The sequence below is a fragment of the Crassostrea angulata genome, chromosome 4, assembly GCF_025612915.1.
Source record: "Crassostrea angulata isolate pt1a10 chromosome 4, ASM2561291v2, whole genome shotgun sequence".
NCBI lineage: Eukaryota > Metazoa > Mollusca > Bivalvia > Ostreida > Ostreidae > Magallana > Magallana angulata.
The window spans coordinates 15,061,406-15,075,016 of record NC_069114.1 but is presented as its reverse complement, the minus strand read 5'-3'; the positions used below and the strand labels follow the sequence as shown (position 1 = coordinate 15,075,016).

The 13,611-nt window shown below is 33.5% G+C and overlaps 2 protein-coding genes across 4 annotated transcripts; both read left to right on the top strand.

Annotated features, from left to right (window-relative positions):
- The first annotated feature begins 3,960 nt into the window (after positions 1 to 3,960).
- Positions 3,961 to 7,945, top strand: LOC128179251 (uncharacterized). Of its 2 annotated transcripts, none has more exons than XM_052846619.1 (3): positions 3,961 to 4,090; positions 4,335 to 6,045; positions 6,363 to 7,945. In XM_052846619.1, the coding sequence occupies exons 2-3, from the start codon at positions 4,374 to 4,376 to the stop codon at positions 6,704 to 6,706; spliced, it is 2,016 nt and encodes a 671-aa protein (XP_052702579.1). In that variant the 5' UTR covers positions 3,961 to 4,090; positions 4,335 to 4,373; the 3' UTR covers positions 6,707 to 7,945. The 2 variants fall into 2 exon arrangements, with proteins under 2 accessions (XP_052702579.1, XP_052702578.1); XM_052846618.1 differs by having other exon boundaries at positions 4,053 to 4,107.
- A 2,086-nt stretch (positions 7,946 to 10,031) lies between these two features.
- On the top strand, positions 10,032 to 13,459 carry LOC128181130 (uncharacterized). Of its 2 annotated transcripts, none has more exons than XM_052849400.1 (3): positions 10,032 to 10,295; positions 10,587 to 12,300; positions 12,868 to 13,459. In XM_052849400.1, exons 2-3 carry the CDS (start codon positions 10,629 to 10,631, stop codon positions 13,212 to 13,214), a joined length of 2,019 nt encoding a protein of 672 aa, XP_052705360.1. In that variant the 5' UTR covers positions 10,032 to 10,295; positions 10,587 to 10,628; the 3' UTR covers positions 13,215 to 13,459. The 2 variants fall into 2 exon arrangements, with proteins under 2 accessions (XP_052705360.1, XP_052705359.1); XM_052849399.1 differs by lacking the exon at positions 10,032 to 10,295 and adding an exon at positions 10,305 to 10,484.
- Positions 13,460 to 13,611: the final 152 nt, after the last annotated feature.

The following is a 13,611-nucleotide window of genomic DNA, read 5'->3' as shown; positions in this document are numbered from 1 at the left end:
GAATTTGGCATGTTTATAAATTTTACGGTATGTTAAAAAATTTAATTCGATGTAAATTATAACACAACTAAAACGCTGTGTATTTTGCTACTTTTGTATTATAAATCCCCCCTAAATGTAACAAAGGATTTTTGTATTACATGTATTTGGTTACAGACGTATCAAAACCATGGTTTACTCCTGTTACACTTCAACTCGCTTTAAAAAAGATGACACAACTATGAAAACATATATCATATAATTTGATACAACAGGAGTAATTTCAAACGTAAAGGCTGAATTCTTTTTGTTGTAATAACCTCTATGATATTAAGACATGTTTTGAGAAATTATTACAACGAAAATAATTGTCGTTAATTTTAATGAAAATATTATTCAATGGTGTTTTATTTACAAAAATGCAAAATAAAGAAATTGCCATTACTTTACTGTATGACCTGTGGCAATCAAGATGAACTGATTCAATGCGTGCATAAATAATATTTTAAACAAACAGAAAGCAGCTTAAATTTGATTAAAACTTATACCATTACAATATATATGTAAACAAAATCAAGATTTACAAGACTCAAGTTTTGTTAACAAAACAAAGAATTTTAAACTATGTATCTTGTTTGGAACTCGATATTGGACTTTATTTTGACGAGGCATAAAAATACCCATGTTAACCACTCTAGATATTGAAAATGAAAAAAAATTAAAACATTAAATTTGAAAAGTTTGAGCTCAGATTGCTTCTGGGTCCCTTTAAAGTGATTTGGCTAGACAAGCAATCTATACATAATCTTTTCTGTTAGATTACAATGCATGAAGTAATTGCAACCCAGATAGCATGCTTAAGTTGGAACAATTTTAGGTAGTGATTGGTTAGTAACGGTGTTGTGTATACAACGTTGGTCAACAATTGTTTAATGTCCACAAAAACATTCGCACTGCGTGTCAATGTAAGTTGGAATCACAACATTGGGGATATGCCTTCAAAGTTAGTTGACACCAAGAAGTATGCCCAACATTGACCCAACAGTTATTGTTTAATTTTGTTGGTTGGTTACATATATTGATGTACACTTACAACTTTAGAAAGATTGTAGCTTTATCGTTTATGGGTATGATGAATTTAAAAAACCTGAAATACTGTTTCCTGTAAAACATGAACTATTTTACTCTGTATGAAAGAAATACAAATGAACCATTCGTGTGACAATAGCATAGGAATGAACGAGGAAAAAGGTGAAGCGGAGTAAACTCAGGAGAGTAGATGATTACATTACTAGGATTCTAATTTTCTGGAACTAAGATTTAAAAATGTGGATATGAGCCTGTATCAGTATTTTTCATAAACAGATGAAACATGTTGTTAAAACATTGACATTCGTTAGATAAATGTATTATTGATCATGTCTCGTGGCCTAATGTTAGCATGCTATCCGGGATTATACTAGTAGTCGAATCTGAGTTTTCAAACTAAAGTATCATAGGGAATGCAAAAAGGTCACCTATGATAAATAGGTATTTCTAAAACATGCAGGCAATCAACTTCGTAAAAGTTTACGAAGATACTTGTTTGAATTTCATATTTAAATTCATTCTTATTCATCATTGCTAATGAGTTATTTCGCATGATTCATTGAAAGGTCTAGTTTAAAAGCAGCTTATCCAAAGTTCTAACAAATGGACTTGGTGCATGGAAGCATTGACGATCTGTGCACTTATCTGTTTGTTTGATTTAAATGTCTTGTGCAACTAATATTGAACATTTTGACAGTGAATAAAATGTGTAACTGAAATAAATATCTTTATGCCCATACATTGATCTTAACAATTACCAATAAAGCCTATTCCATTAATAGACTTAAATCTTTCGTCCCATCTATGAACTGCAGTTTGTTAATTTTTTACCTTAAAAAACAACTAAATAGTCATTGACGAAATAATGTCATTTATTAATGACGCATCAAAAACTTGTACAAATAAACCACGTCAAAAACATATCTTGACAGAAAATCGATGCATTTTCAAACATTGAGGGAGTTCAGATAAGACAAATTTTTTCCTCTCATTAATTTTTGCATGAAAGATTCAATTCTGTTTTAAAACACAAAACCAAAAAATTCATGTCTTGATTATATTCGTCTCCACGCAGGTAATGCAGTTGACTGATATCACTATTTAAAACAGATAATTACTAATGACAAAACCTTGTACACAATGCTGCTTTAAAATTGCATCTATAGCACTATGTCTAGAATTATTCCAAACAAAAATAATTTTTAATTTTTCTTTTTCAGAATTAATAAGTATCGGATCGACAGAGCCTCGATGTCATCATAAAACATACAGAGATAAAAGGCAATATAATATAATTTTTTTTTCTATCCATTCTGAAAAAGTATTTCCAATAATAACCACATTTCTCTATTTGAAAAACGAAAAGTAGACATATTTCAAAAATATTCGAAAAGAGTTTTTTTAATGACTGTCATGTACCCTAAGAGCCAATGAGTTGTTAAAAAAGCATATAATTTCCTCCATCATTTGTGATATGCTTAAATTGTTGTATAAGTCGAGATTAAAAACTAATACCGCTATAATATTTACATAAATTAATCAATTGACTGAGTCAAGAGACATAAATGTAGCTTTTGTTTGTCCGTCTGTCTGTACAATCATGTCTGGTCCATATCTTTCTCATTAAGGAACATTGACAACTCTTACTTTACGCAAAGATTGCTTATTAGGCGATGTCATGATTTTGACCCAAGGTCATTTAGGAATGTTCAAGGTCATTAAACAAGTTCATAATTTGTGTCTGCTCTATACTCTTATGAAAAACATCGGAAGTGTCTACTTTACATAAAGATTGCTTATGACATAAGGGCGTGTCAAAAATTTTACCCAGGGTTAGTTGTGCAAGTTTAATGTTATTTTAAAAAAGAAACTGTTTAATTCCTGTCTAAGCCATATCCTGTAATGAAAAATTATAAGAGGTCAACATTAATCACAAAGATTGTGACCTTTTACATGTATACGTCCTGACCGTGAGGTTCGGTAATTAATGCTAGTTTAAGGTCATTTTCCGAAAAATGGGGCATCTGTTACTTTCAAATAAAGAAACACTTGATTTGTTTTATTTTCTTAGCGAGGGTATCATTATGAGCTTGCTGACAGTCCTTCTAGTTTACTTATTATAGTTTGAAAGATAGTCCAAGGATATATCATATCTATATATGTATACTTTATAGCTGCTACTATGCACATAAACGAATTGACGAATAATGTCGTTTTTTTCTTTATTTTACAAGATGACACAAACAATTATTCCATTATTCATATATTATATAATACACATGCATTGAAGAAATTGTTATATTAAATATACTGAATATTCAAAGCATACAAGGTAGCATTCAATATACCAAGTCCCAAGCATTGATTATTCAAATATGCAGTAATTTACTGATAAAATCAAAAACCCTCTGCTAGTCTAGTGATTTAGTTATTTGCCATTACAACTGGCAGTTCTCATACCCCTGCTTTGTTGTGTGCGGCAGATACACGATTCTTACAGTTCAAGTTCAAACAAGCTGAATTTGATATCCCTATAATGTAAATTCCCACAATGACTTCCCCCACCAATTGCAAGAAAAGGAAAACTAGAATTATATCAGGTTCTAATGTCTATTACACTACATGTAAAAAGGAAGAAAATGAATCTTCGTTTGTAGAACTGAAAAAATAGGGCAGTGTACATGCATTATTCGGGGTAAATTTAATATATTACGTTGTGAAAGTGTTGTAAATAAAGAGTTTAGTATACATTAATATGCTTAAACTGAAGTTGCTTGCCTTGTATTGATAAACAGTGAAAAAAGCAAAACATTAACAAATCGTGCTATGAACAATTTCCATTTAAAAGATTTCGTTCATTACGCCGAACTCTAGCGGCAGTTGGAATGTTTGATATACGGCAACAAATTATAATCTGATAACGAGTAAAGCCAAACATTGCCAAGTGATATCTAGGGTTTTTTTATGTATCGCCAGACCAGGAAGTTTAGCGCAATGGATTTACATTATGATGAATGACAAGGTTTGAAGCTTGTAAATGTATATATTTTATGACTTTATTCTAGCAATTTCATAGATGTCATGCCACACAATTATCTACATTTGTATAATACATTTGGTTCATTATTTTCAGAAAGCTCTTTCGATTTTTGTGATTTTGTGATGATACATTTCCTGCTTAAGCACACAACAAGACGATACTTTTAGAATGTTAATTATCTACTTAGATAATATTATGTGCATAATCTAACTTTATCGTTTTAAAGGTTAGTTACAAATGTCTACATTCAAATAAGACGTAAAGCATGGACCCCCAATGCAGAGCCCAGGATGCCGTACGGTGCTATATATGTGAAAGATCCTTCCCCTCGATGCATTGTGATGCTTGTAATGTCTGCCTTTGCAAAAGCTGTGTTGGTGAACATCTCTCAGATTTGTCTAAATCTCATAAAGTGGTGCCATTCGAACAGCGGAACGCAACACCTAACTATCCTAGATGTACAAAGCACACCACAAGGCAATGTGAACTTCATTGTGAACAATGTGACATTCCTATTTGTGTGCAATGTGCATCTTCTAAATGTCACCGAGGTCATAAATTTGTTGACATGCTAAAAAATTTGAAAAGCAAACAAAAAGCCTTACAAAAAGATTTGGACGAATTAGAAAGATCATTATATCATAATTATCAAACATTTGCATCAACCATCCAAATAAAGATAACCGATATTCAAGAAACGGCAAAGATAATGGCAACAGATATCGATGCTCAAGGGAAGGTCTGGCACAGAGAAATAGACGTCATAATGAAACATCTAAAATCTGAAGTCAAGAAGATTGAATCCAAACAAATGGTTGTCTTAAATAAACAACAAGAAGAAACAAATCAAATCATGGATGAAATAGAACAGACAATTCTTGATTTGAAGAAAGCATTAGACTCAAATGATATTAACTTTGTATATGCTTACAGATCCAGGAATAACGAATTCAGAGAAATGCCTCCTGACCACAGCCTGTCATTACCAAGGTTCATCCCTGAGAATATTGATACAAAACAGCTTCAAGAACAATTTGGTTCTCTGTCAATGATGCCTGATTTAACCTACGAGAATGAATTCGCAATGAAGACAAAAGTGTCTGATGATGATTCGATATACGAGAATGATTCAACAGTAAAGACCACAGATGCTGAAAACTCGCTTCTTGATGAACCAAAGATGATTGTTGCCAGAAACACAGGTACTGGAACCTTGAATACTGCAGTCTGCTTGAATGATGAATTAATCTGGACAACTGGTCAGAGCAGCATAATAAAGCTTTACAATTTGCAAGGGGAATTACTTTCTTCAATTCACACCATGTCAGGAAACTGGCCATGGGATATTACAATCACAAAGAGTGGAGATCTCTTCTATACTGACCCACAAAACAGAACTGTGAACAAAACAAAAAATGATCAGATATGGACTCTTCCAATAGTAAAAGGTTGGGTACCACGATCTATTTGCAGTACTCTCACTGATGATGTCCTGGTGCTCTCAGTGCGACATGATGATAAACAAACACAAGTTGTTCGTTACACCGGTTCTTCCAAAACGCAAACCATTCAATTTAATGAGAATGGTCAACCTCTCTATTCACCCGGCTGCTACAAAAAAATCATTTGTGAGAATAGGAACATGGATATCTGTGTATCTGACTATGGGGCAGGTGCAGTAGTAGTGGTTAATCAGACTGGTATATTGCGGTTTACATACAGGGGTTACCAATGTACAACAAAGGCATCATTTTTTCCAAGTGGCATTGCAACAGATGGCAAAGGTCGTATTTTGACTGCAGACAGTATCGAACAACGTATCCACATCTTAGATCAAGATGGACAGTTTCTTCGCTATGTGGAACACAAAGATTTACATTTTCCTCGTGTTCTGTGTATAAGCAAAGGTGGAACACTTTTTGTGACTGAGTGGGAAGGTAAAATCTTTTCTTGAAACATGCTAAAACTAATTGAATTACTAATATGACAGAATTCAAGTAATGATCAGTTCAGTATTTATGCTGTAAGAACATTGGCATTGTGTGCAAGGTCAAAATTAAAAAGATGACACCATATTTAAAGTTTTCAAAAACAATGTGCAAATAACCTTACTTTTCATTTAATAAGTCCTTGTACGCATTACATCTGCAATAACTGCGATAACTGCAAATTTAAAGGCTAGAGCTGTTAATATATTAATTTTGTCAGTATGGTCATATGGGGGAAAATCTAAGGAGATTTCAATTTTTTTCAGCGCAAGTGTTTGATGTGGTCGTGCAAGAAACTGAAGGTTCAAAAAGACTAAATTTAGAGAACTGCGGACAGTACAAACTCTATGTCACTATGGCTTCAATAGGTCTGGGGGATTATGACAAACGAGAAGTTAAAGTCAAGTGGCGGTTTGAATACATTCGCAGATATGGCTTCCACTCCAGGACTCTCTTCTCGTTAGAAGCAGGGAGGCGATGTGAAACCGGGGAAGGATTTTTCAATTTTCTAGTACATCAAAACCAAGAACACTTGACGTCGGCCCTTGATAAGGCAACAAGGGTCAACAAAGAAGATGAGGCGTTCTCTGTCAAATTCAAATTTCTTTAAAACTATTTGAAAACAAATGTGACAAATAGAAAACCAAGGTTTTTCATTCAATGCTGGGCTAAAGCTATCATATAATTAGGTGCCTAACCAGATACCACCGCCAATCATTTTTGACTTTCTTTTTTTTTTAAGATTGTTTAAATAGATAATTTCTTATGTAGTATTTAACTATTGGAACAAAAAAACCTATTATATATGTTGATTCCATATGCGTGTTTGAGTGCATCTTTAAAATGTGTGCGTGAGAGAGATATGTTCAGAAAAATCTAACGATGAATTCCAATGGCTCTAGGATATTTCCGTTGCTTGAAAAAAATATTGTAACGGTTCTTCTTATTTATTATAAACCGTTCAAATAGCAGATCATTATTTAATGCTTTTAAACTACAGTATTAACAGAATTTTATGTTCTACAAACATATATTTCGTTTAATTAGATTAAAAATCATTCACTCATGATAACAAAATTGAGACAGCAGAATATGTGTCAAGATGCTCTGAAAAGCATTAACTGCAACCAAAATATGATACAGTAGACAAATACACCATTAAAAGGTGTTTTAAAGATTAGGTTTACAAGAATAATCCTTCGATTTTATATTTTATCTTTTTTAAGAGGGCTTGATGGCCGTGGCCATTTTAGACTGTATTGATCTCCTTTAGAAGAAGAGCTCTATCTAAAAATAAAGGAAAATATTACCAAATTTTAATGTTAAAATATATAAATTTTCCTTTACTAAATAATAGTTTATGACCTTAACAAATCATATCTTAAAATTTTCGGTAGATCTGTTGACCATCCAGGCCCCTGTAAGCATAGAAGTGAAACGGTTGCCCTTCAAAGGAAATTAGGGATATGTTCTATTATATGTTATATCTTTAAATATATTAATCATTTTATTACACAATGCATCTTGATAAATTTGCACATTTATTCTTTAAGGGGTGGTAGAAAATGGGTGCTCTTTTGACCATGCACTGATTTTGCAGTGACTTCTGCTACTGAACATAGAATATGCAAAGTGCTTATTCAATTGAATAAAACTTGATGTCTCTGCTTTTGAAATTCATTGTTCGGAAAATTATGTTGCTAGAATCATCAAGGTACTCTTTAGGCCATATAGTATTAGTATACAATTATCTTTTTTCTGTGTTTTAGAAGATGATGAGGATTAGAAATGGAAATGTTCCTTCTCGATGAATATGAATTTCGTGAATTTTGGTATCGTAGTAAGACTGAAACTATAATGTATCAGAAGTGCATTTTGATAACTGTTTTTATACGTCTGGATATTTTAATCATAAGCTTGCTTTGACCTTCCCCCTGATACTCGTTTCCACGGATGACGTCACATGTCAGTGTCACTTGTCTGACCTGACGTCTGCTGGGTGGGTCCGCTTGACATCTCTTTGATGCGACCGTCATTTTCATTTCTGTTAATCGGCATATATGTCTATATATCATAGAAATGAACTAAATATCATCCCAAGTTATACTCGTATAACCTGGGTTGGAGCAAATTATGTTTTTTTTATTATCCGCTTCGCGGATTATAAAGCGTAAACTACCCAAACCCAGGTTGTACGAGTACAACTTGGGATGATATTGAGTTCATTTGTATGATATATATATAGACATATATGCCGATCGGCATATATGTCTATGAGTATCAGGAACTGTACACCGGGCTGATGAGAGTAAGCCTTACGGGCACTGAGGTAAAATTAAGAGTTAAATAAGTTCAGCGACATACACATCCCCGTTAATACTCAGTAAATACACTCGTACCATTTTTTCATAGCTATATCGCCTTTTCTTTGTCATTTCAACTCGTTCAAAATATGTCAAATAATATTAACTGACAGTAAAGACACCAATACTTATGCCCCCATATCATTTTTATTCATCTCTTTACTAAATTGACTTCATTTAATACATTAATGTACACCATACCCGATGGTCTTCTTATTTAAATTAACTAATTTATAAGTTCGTCCCATAATGGAATCCAGTAATCCTTCCCCATTTCCCCTTTTCTGTATCACACCGAATGAACCCTGTTCTGAACATCTCTTTCTCTAATTAGCATGAGTCTTTTTAAATCTCTGAGGTTGTCTATCAAAACTATATCTGATATAGTACCGTGTATTTCTCAGAGAACTTTAACAAGATCTAACAACCAATCATTTTTTTCTTCTCAAGATTTGCTTTTCTCTCTCTCACCAGCATTTTTTCTTTCCATATTTTCCTTTTGTGGGTTTTCAGTTTTCTTTTTAATTTCATTAAGTTTTGACACAATAGCTTCATAAAGTTTCTTAAGATTCGAAACCTAAGAAACACAACGTCTCTGGTTGTCTTCCAGTTGTTTGGGTTCCTTCTGTATTCTCTTTAATCTCTTGCACGTCTTCTTACTTATATTTAGAAAAATTGTGTTCTTTAGCTCTCTTCTCCGTAGAATGGCTGCTGTGGGTTTTATTTTCAATTCGTGATCCTTGTGGTCTGTTTAGGCACACTGTTAACAAATGAACTCATTACAGTCATCACATACTGTATCCAGTCTTAACTGGTATTTTATGCACATTGAAATATGCTGTATAAAAAAATGCAGTGATCTAAGGTTTTATCTTTTAAGTATATGTTGGCAGACCGATAATCGTTTTGTTAAGAATTAGAGCTAAATTGATAGATCAAATGTGCAAACTGCAACAAAAATGTGCACGCTACACTCTGGTTTATTCACAAGGACGATCGAGTTGCCAGTAGCTGGATCAGTTTAAGCACATTGTCTGCATTTGCATCGGAGTACAGTTTAGACTTAATTGCAATATAGATATCGATATTGGCAAATTGATGTGCTTACAATATACATAGCATGACTGACGCATCAAGTTAGCTATCGAATCTACGTGATCAATTCGTGGTCAGTTGAAAATACAAACAGACAGTAGCCCCGCTTCGTTATAAGTTAAGGCGTTAACCATTTTTTTTACATTGCATTTGCGTGCAGAGTAAAATTAAAAGGCAAACAAGTCAAACGTAAAAGTTGCTTAGAAAATAGACAAATATGTTTCAATTATTGTTTAAAGTTCACTTCACATAAATCTCATTCATGTTCATTTTTTGCCATTTTAAATTGTATCATTTTTTCTTTCAATATAAGAAAATGCGTCAAGCCTTTAATAAATCTATTCATTTATAATGAAATACCGGTAATTTAATGTTGTCGGTTTTCATGTAAAATATATGTATTATCATTCAATCCAATTCTACTTATCTGTTCCTGTCATTTTATATTCTAATAAAAATAGTGTACCTTATGTAACACAAAATAATTATATAGTGAGAGAATAATTTAACTTGAATTTGGATTTATTAATTTGAAATTTTCATGTTACATAATTGACAAACACTGGTAGAGCTAGCTTTGACATCCTTTCCCACAATTGTATAACAGAGATAATGGCTTTTAATTTGAAAGGATGATAAAATACTTGTTTATATTAAGTGTTTACATCATGTGATATTTTATTTTTTTTTAGATCGCTACACCAGGAAGAGTAGGGTGATTCATCATGGTGTAGTGAAAAGGTTTGTAAATTTTAGATTGATATAAAACTATTTGGTTGGCTGTATATCAACTATCATTCTTTCATACAGTCAGGTATAACTGATTATCTTATACGGTCGATAAATGATTTCCGAACGTTTTCACTTATTCACAAAGCGGATTATTTATCTTCTACCAGTGTCATGTTTTAATGCGTAAATATGTGAAGGGTGAGAATTCATATTCTTTCTTATGTTTTAGATATATGCTCGCTATTCTTTTTAAAATCTTAATCATATCTTGATAAATGAATACACCATTGTCTCTTACAGGTTAATTTTAAAAATAGTTATGTCCAGATAAGACATGACACTATGGATCCTCAGTGCAGAGCGCAAGATGTCTTACGGTGCTCCATCTGTGCAGTCTCTATCCCCTCGATGCATTGTGATGTTTGTAATAGCTGTCTGTGTAAAAGCTGTGTTGGTGAACATCTTTCAGATTTGTCGAAATCTCATAAAGTGGTGCCCTTCGAACAGCGGAGTTCTACCCCTAATTATCCTACTTGTACGCAGCACACTACCAGGCAGTGTGAACTTTTTTGCGAACAATGTAAAATTCCTATTTGTGTGCAATGTGCATCTTCTCAAGATCACAGGCGCCATGAATTTGTTAACATTATGACAATTTTTGAAAAAAAAAATAAAGACTTGCAAGAAGATTTGAAAGAATTAGAAAAATCAATATACCCTAATCATCAGAAATTTTCATCAAACATCCAAATAAAAAAGGCCAACCTTAAAGAAAAGACAAATGTATTGACAACAGATATTGACACTCAGGGAGAAATCTGGCACAGAGAAATAGACGCTGTCGTCAAGATTCTAAAATCTAAAATTCACGAGATAGAATCCTATCAAATTGGTGTGCTAGATAAACAACAGGAAGAAATAAATCAAATTATTTTTGAAATACAGCAAGTCATTATTAATTTGAAGAAAGTGCTTGTCTCAAATGATATGTCCTTTGTCTTCAGTAACAAATCCAGGAATACGGAATTTAGGAACTTGCCGCCTGAAGTCAACGTTTCCTTACCGAGGTTCCATTCTCAGAAGATTGATACAAAAAAGCTTCAAGAACAATTTGGTTCTCTATCATCGATGTCTGATTCAATGTATGAGAATGAATCCGCAATGGGAAATCTGGTGTCTGATGTAAATGCAGAATACGAGAATGAATTCACAATAAATACTACAGGAAAAGAAGCCTCGATGCCTAAAGAACCGAAAATCATAGTTGCTAGAAACGCCGGTCAAGGGGTCTTGAATAGTTTGGTTTGCTTGAATGACAATGAAATTTGGACATCTGGTCAAGACAGCACCATAAAGCTTTACAACTTGCAAGGTGAATTACTTTCGTCAATTCAAACCAAATCAGGAAACTGGCCTTGGAATATAGCAATCACAAGGAATGGAGACCTCTTGTATACTGACCCAAAAGATAGAACTGTGAATAAAGTAAGGAGTAATCAGATACAGGTGGTGACAAGACTAGGAAGTTGGACACCACGATCAATATGTGGAACTCACACTGGTGACATCCTGGTTCTGGAGGTCAGTTATGATGAAAAACAAACACAAGTTGTGCGCTACACCGACTCATCCAAAAAACAAACCATTCGTGTTAACAGTAATGGCAAGCCTCTCTATTCCTTCGGGTACTACAACAAATTCATTTGTGAAAATAAGAACCTAGATATATGTGTATCTGACTATGGAGCAGGTGCAATAGTTGTAGTGAATCAGACCGGTAAACTGCGGTTTATATATACTGGTTCTCCGGGTACTACCGAGGGATTATTTTTTCCAAGTGGCATCGCAACAGATAGCCAGAGTCAGATCCTGACTGCAGAGAGTAACAGCCAGTGTATTCACATCATAGATCAAGATGGACAGTTCCTCCGCGATATTAAACACAACGACCTACATTTTCCTCGTGTTCTGTGCATGAACAACAGCGGAAATATTTTCGTTGCCGAGTGGGAAGGTAACGCAAAATTATAATATACATGTACCATTGTGTTAAAATGCGAGATTCAATAATAATATGGTTTTTGTAATATAAAGATATTTGAACTGGCTTTAATAGTCGTCAGTAAATAGAACTCATAATTAAAGTAAAATACCCCAGGTGCTTGAACATGAAACAAACTCCCTCCCCTTGGCGTGGGATGTTGGGTGGGGTGGCTCTGTCTATTTTTGACCTTATGAATAGTTGACTTTTCTCTCGAGATCCACTTATTTTTTATAAAGGAGATGGGTGGGCTAAATTCGGGGTTTCTTTTCAGATTTGAAAAAAATCTCAATAAGAGATTCGACTACTCCAGGTGTCCAAATCGGTGGCTTAATTTCGTCCAGTTTATGTGCTAAAAACATAAATAATTTTGCCTCTATGCCTTTCATTTTCCATACTCAAATATTAATGATAAACTAATGCTTTTAATAAACTAATAATTCCATGTTTTAAATTTATTCAATAGATACTTGTCTAATTATTAAGATACAATTGTAAAAAAAATATAATAAGCCCTTTAACGAGACCTTTATTTTTCAGCACAAGTGTTTGATGTTGGCGTGCAGGAAACTGAAACTTCAAGAAGACTGAATTTGGAAAACGGTGCAAATTACAAACTCTTTGTCACCAAGGATTCAATAGACCTTGGCGATTTCAACAGACAAGAAATCAAGATTAAGTGGCCGCTTAAATACATACGCCGATATGGCTTTCACACCAGGAATCTCTTCATGTTGGAAGCAGGAAGGCGATGCGAGACCGGTGAAGGCTGTTTCAATTTCTTTATAGACAGAAATCAAAAAGAGTTAAAAATGGCCATAGACAATGCAGCTTACGATCAAAGCGAGGGGGCGTTCTCTGTTAAATTCAGGACACTTCGGAACTAAGCAGGAGTTATAAAACTCAAAGGATGCAGGACATAACTGAACTAACTTCTAAACCTTAATGATTCCATGAAAGTTATTGTATTTTATTATATAATTATTTTCGGTATCAGACACCATATCTATCTATCTATCTATCTATCTATCTATCTATCTATCTATCTATCTATCTATCTATCTATCTATCTATCCATCCATCCATCCATCAATCCATCCATTGATCCATCTATCTATCTATCTATCTAATTGTATTTTCCGTAGTCATACAAAGATAATAATTGTTTGGGTTTTTTATGTTCTCTCATTTTTCAAAGGGTAATCGATAATGCAAATTTAGATTAACCGGATGCTACCCCCCCCCCCCCAAAAAAAAAATGTATGACTGATGATAACATTACTA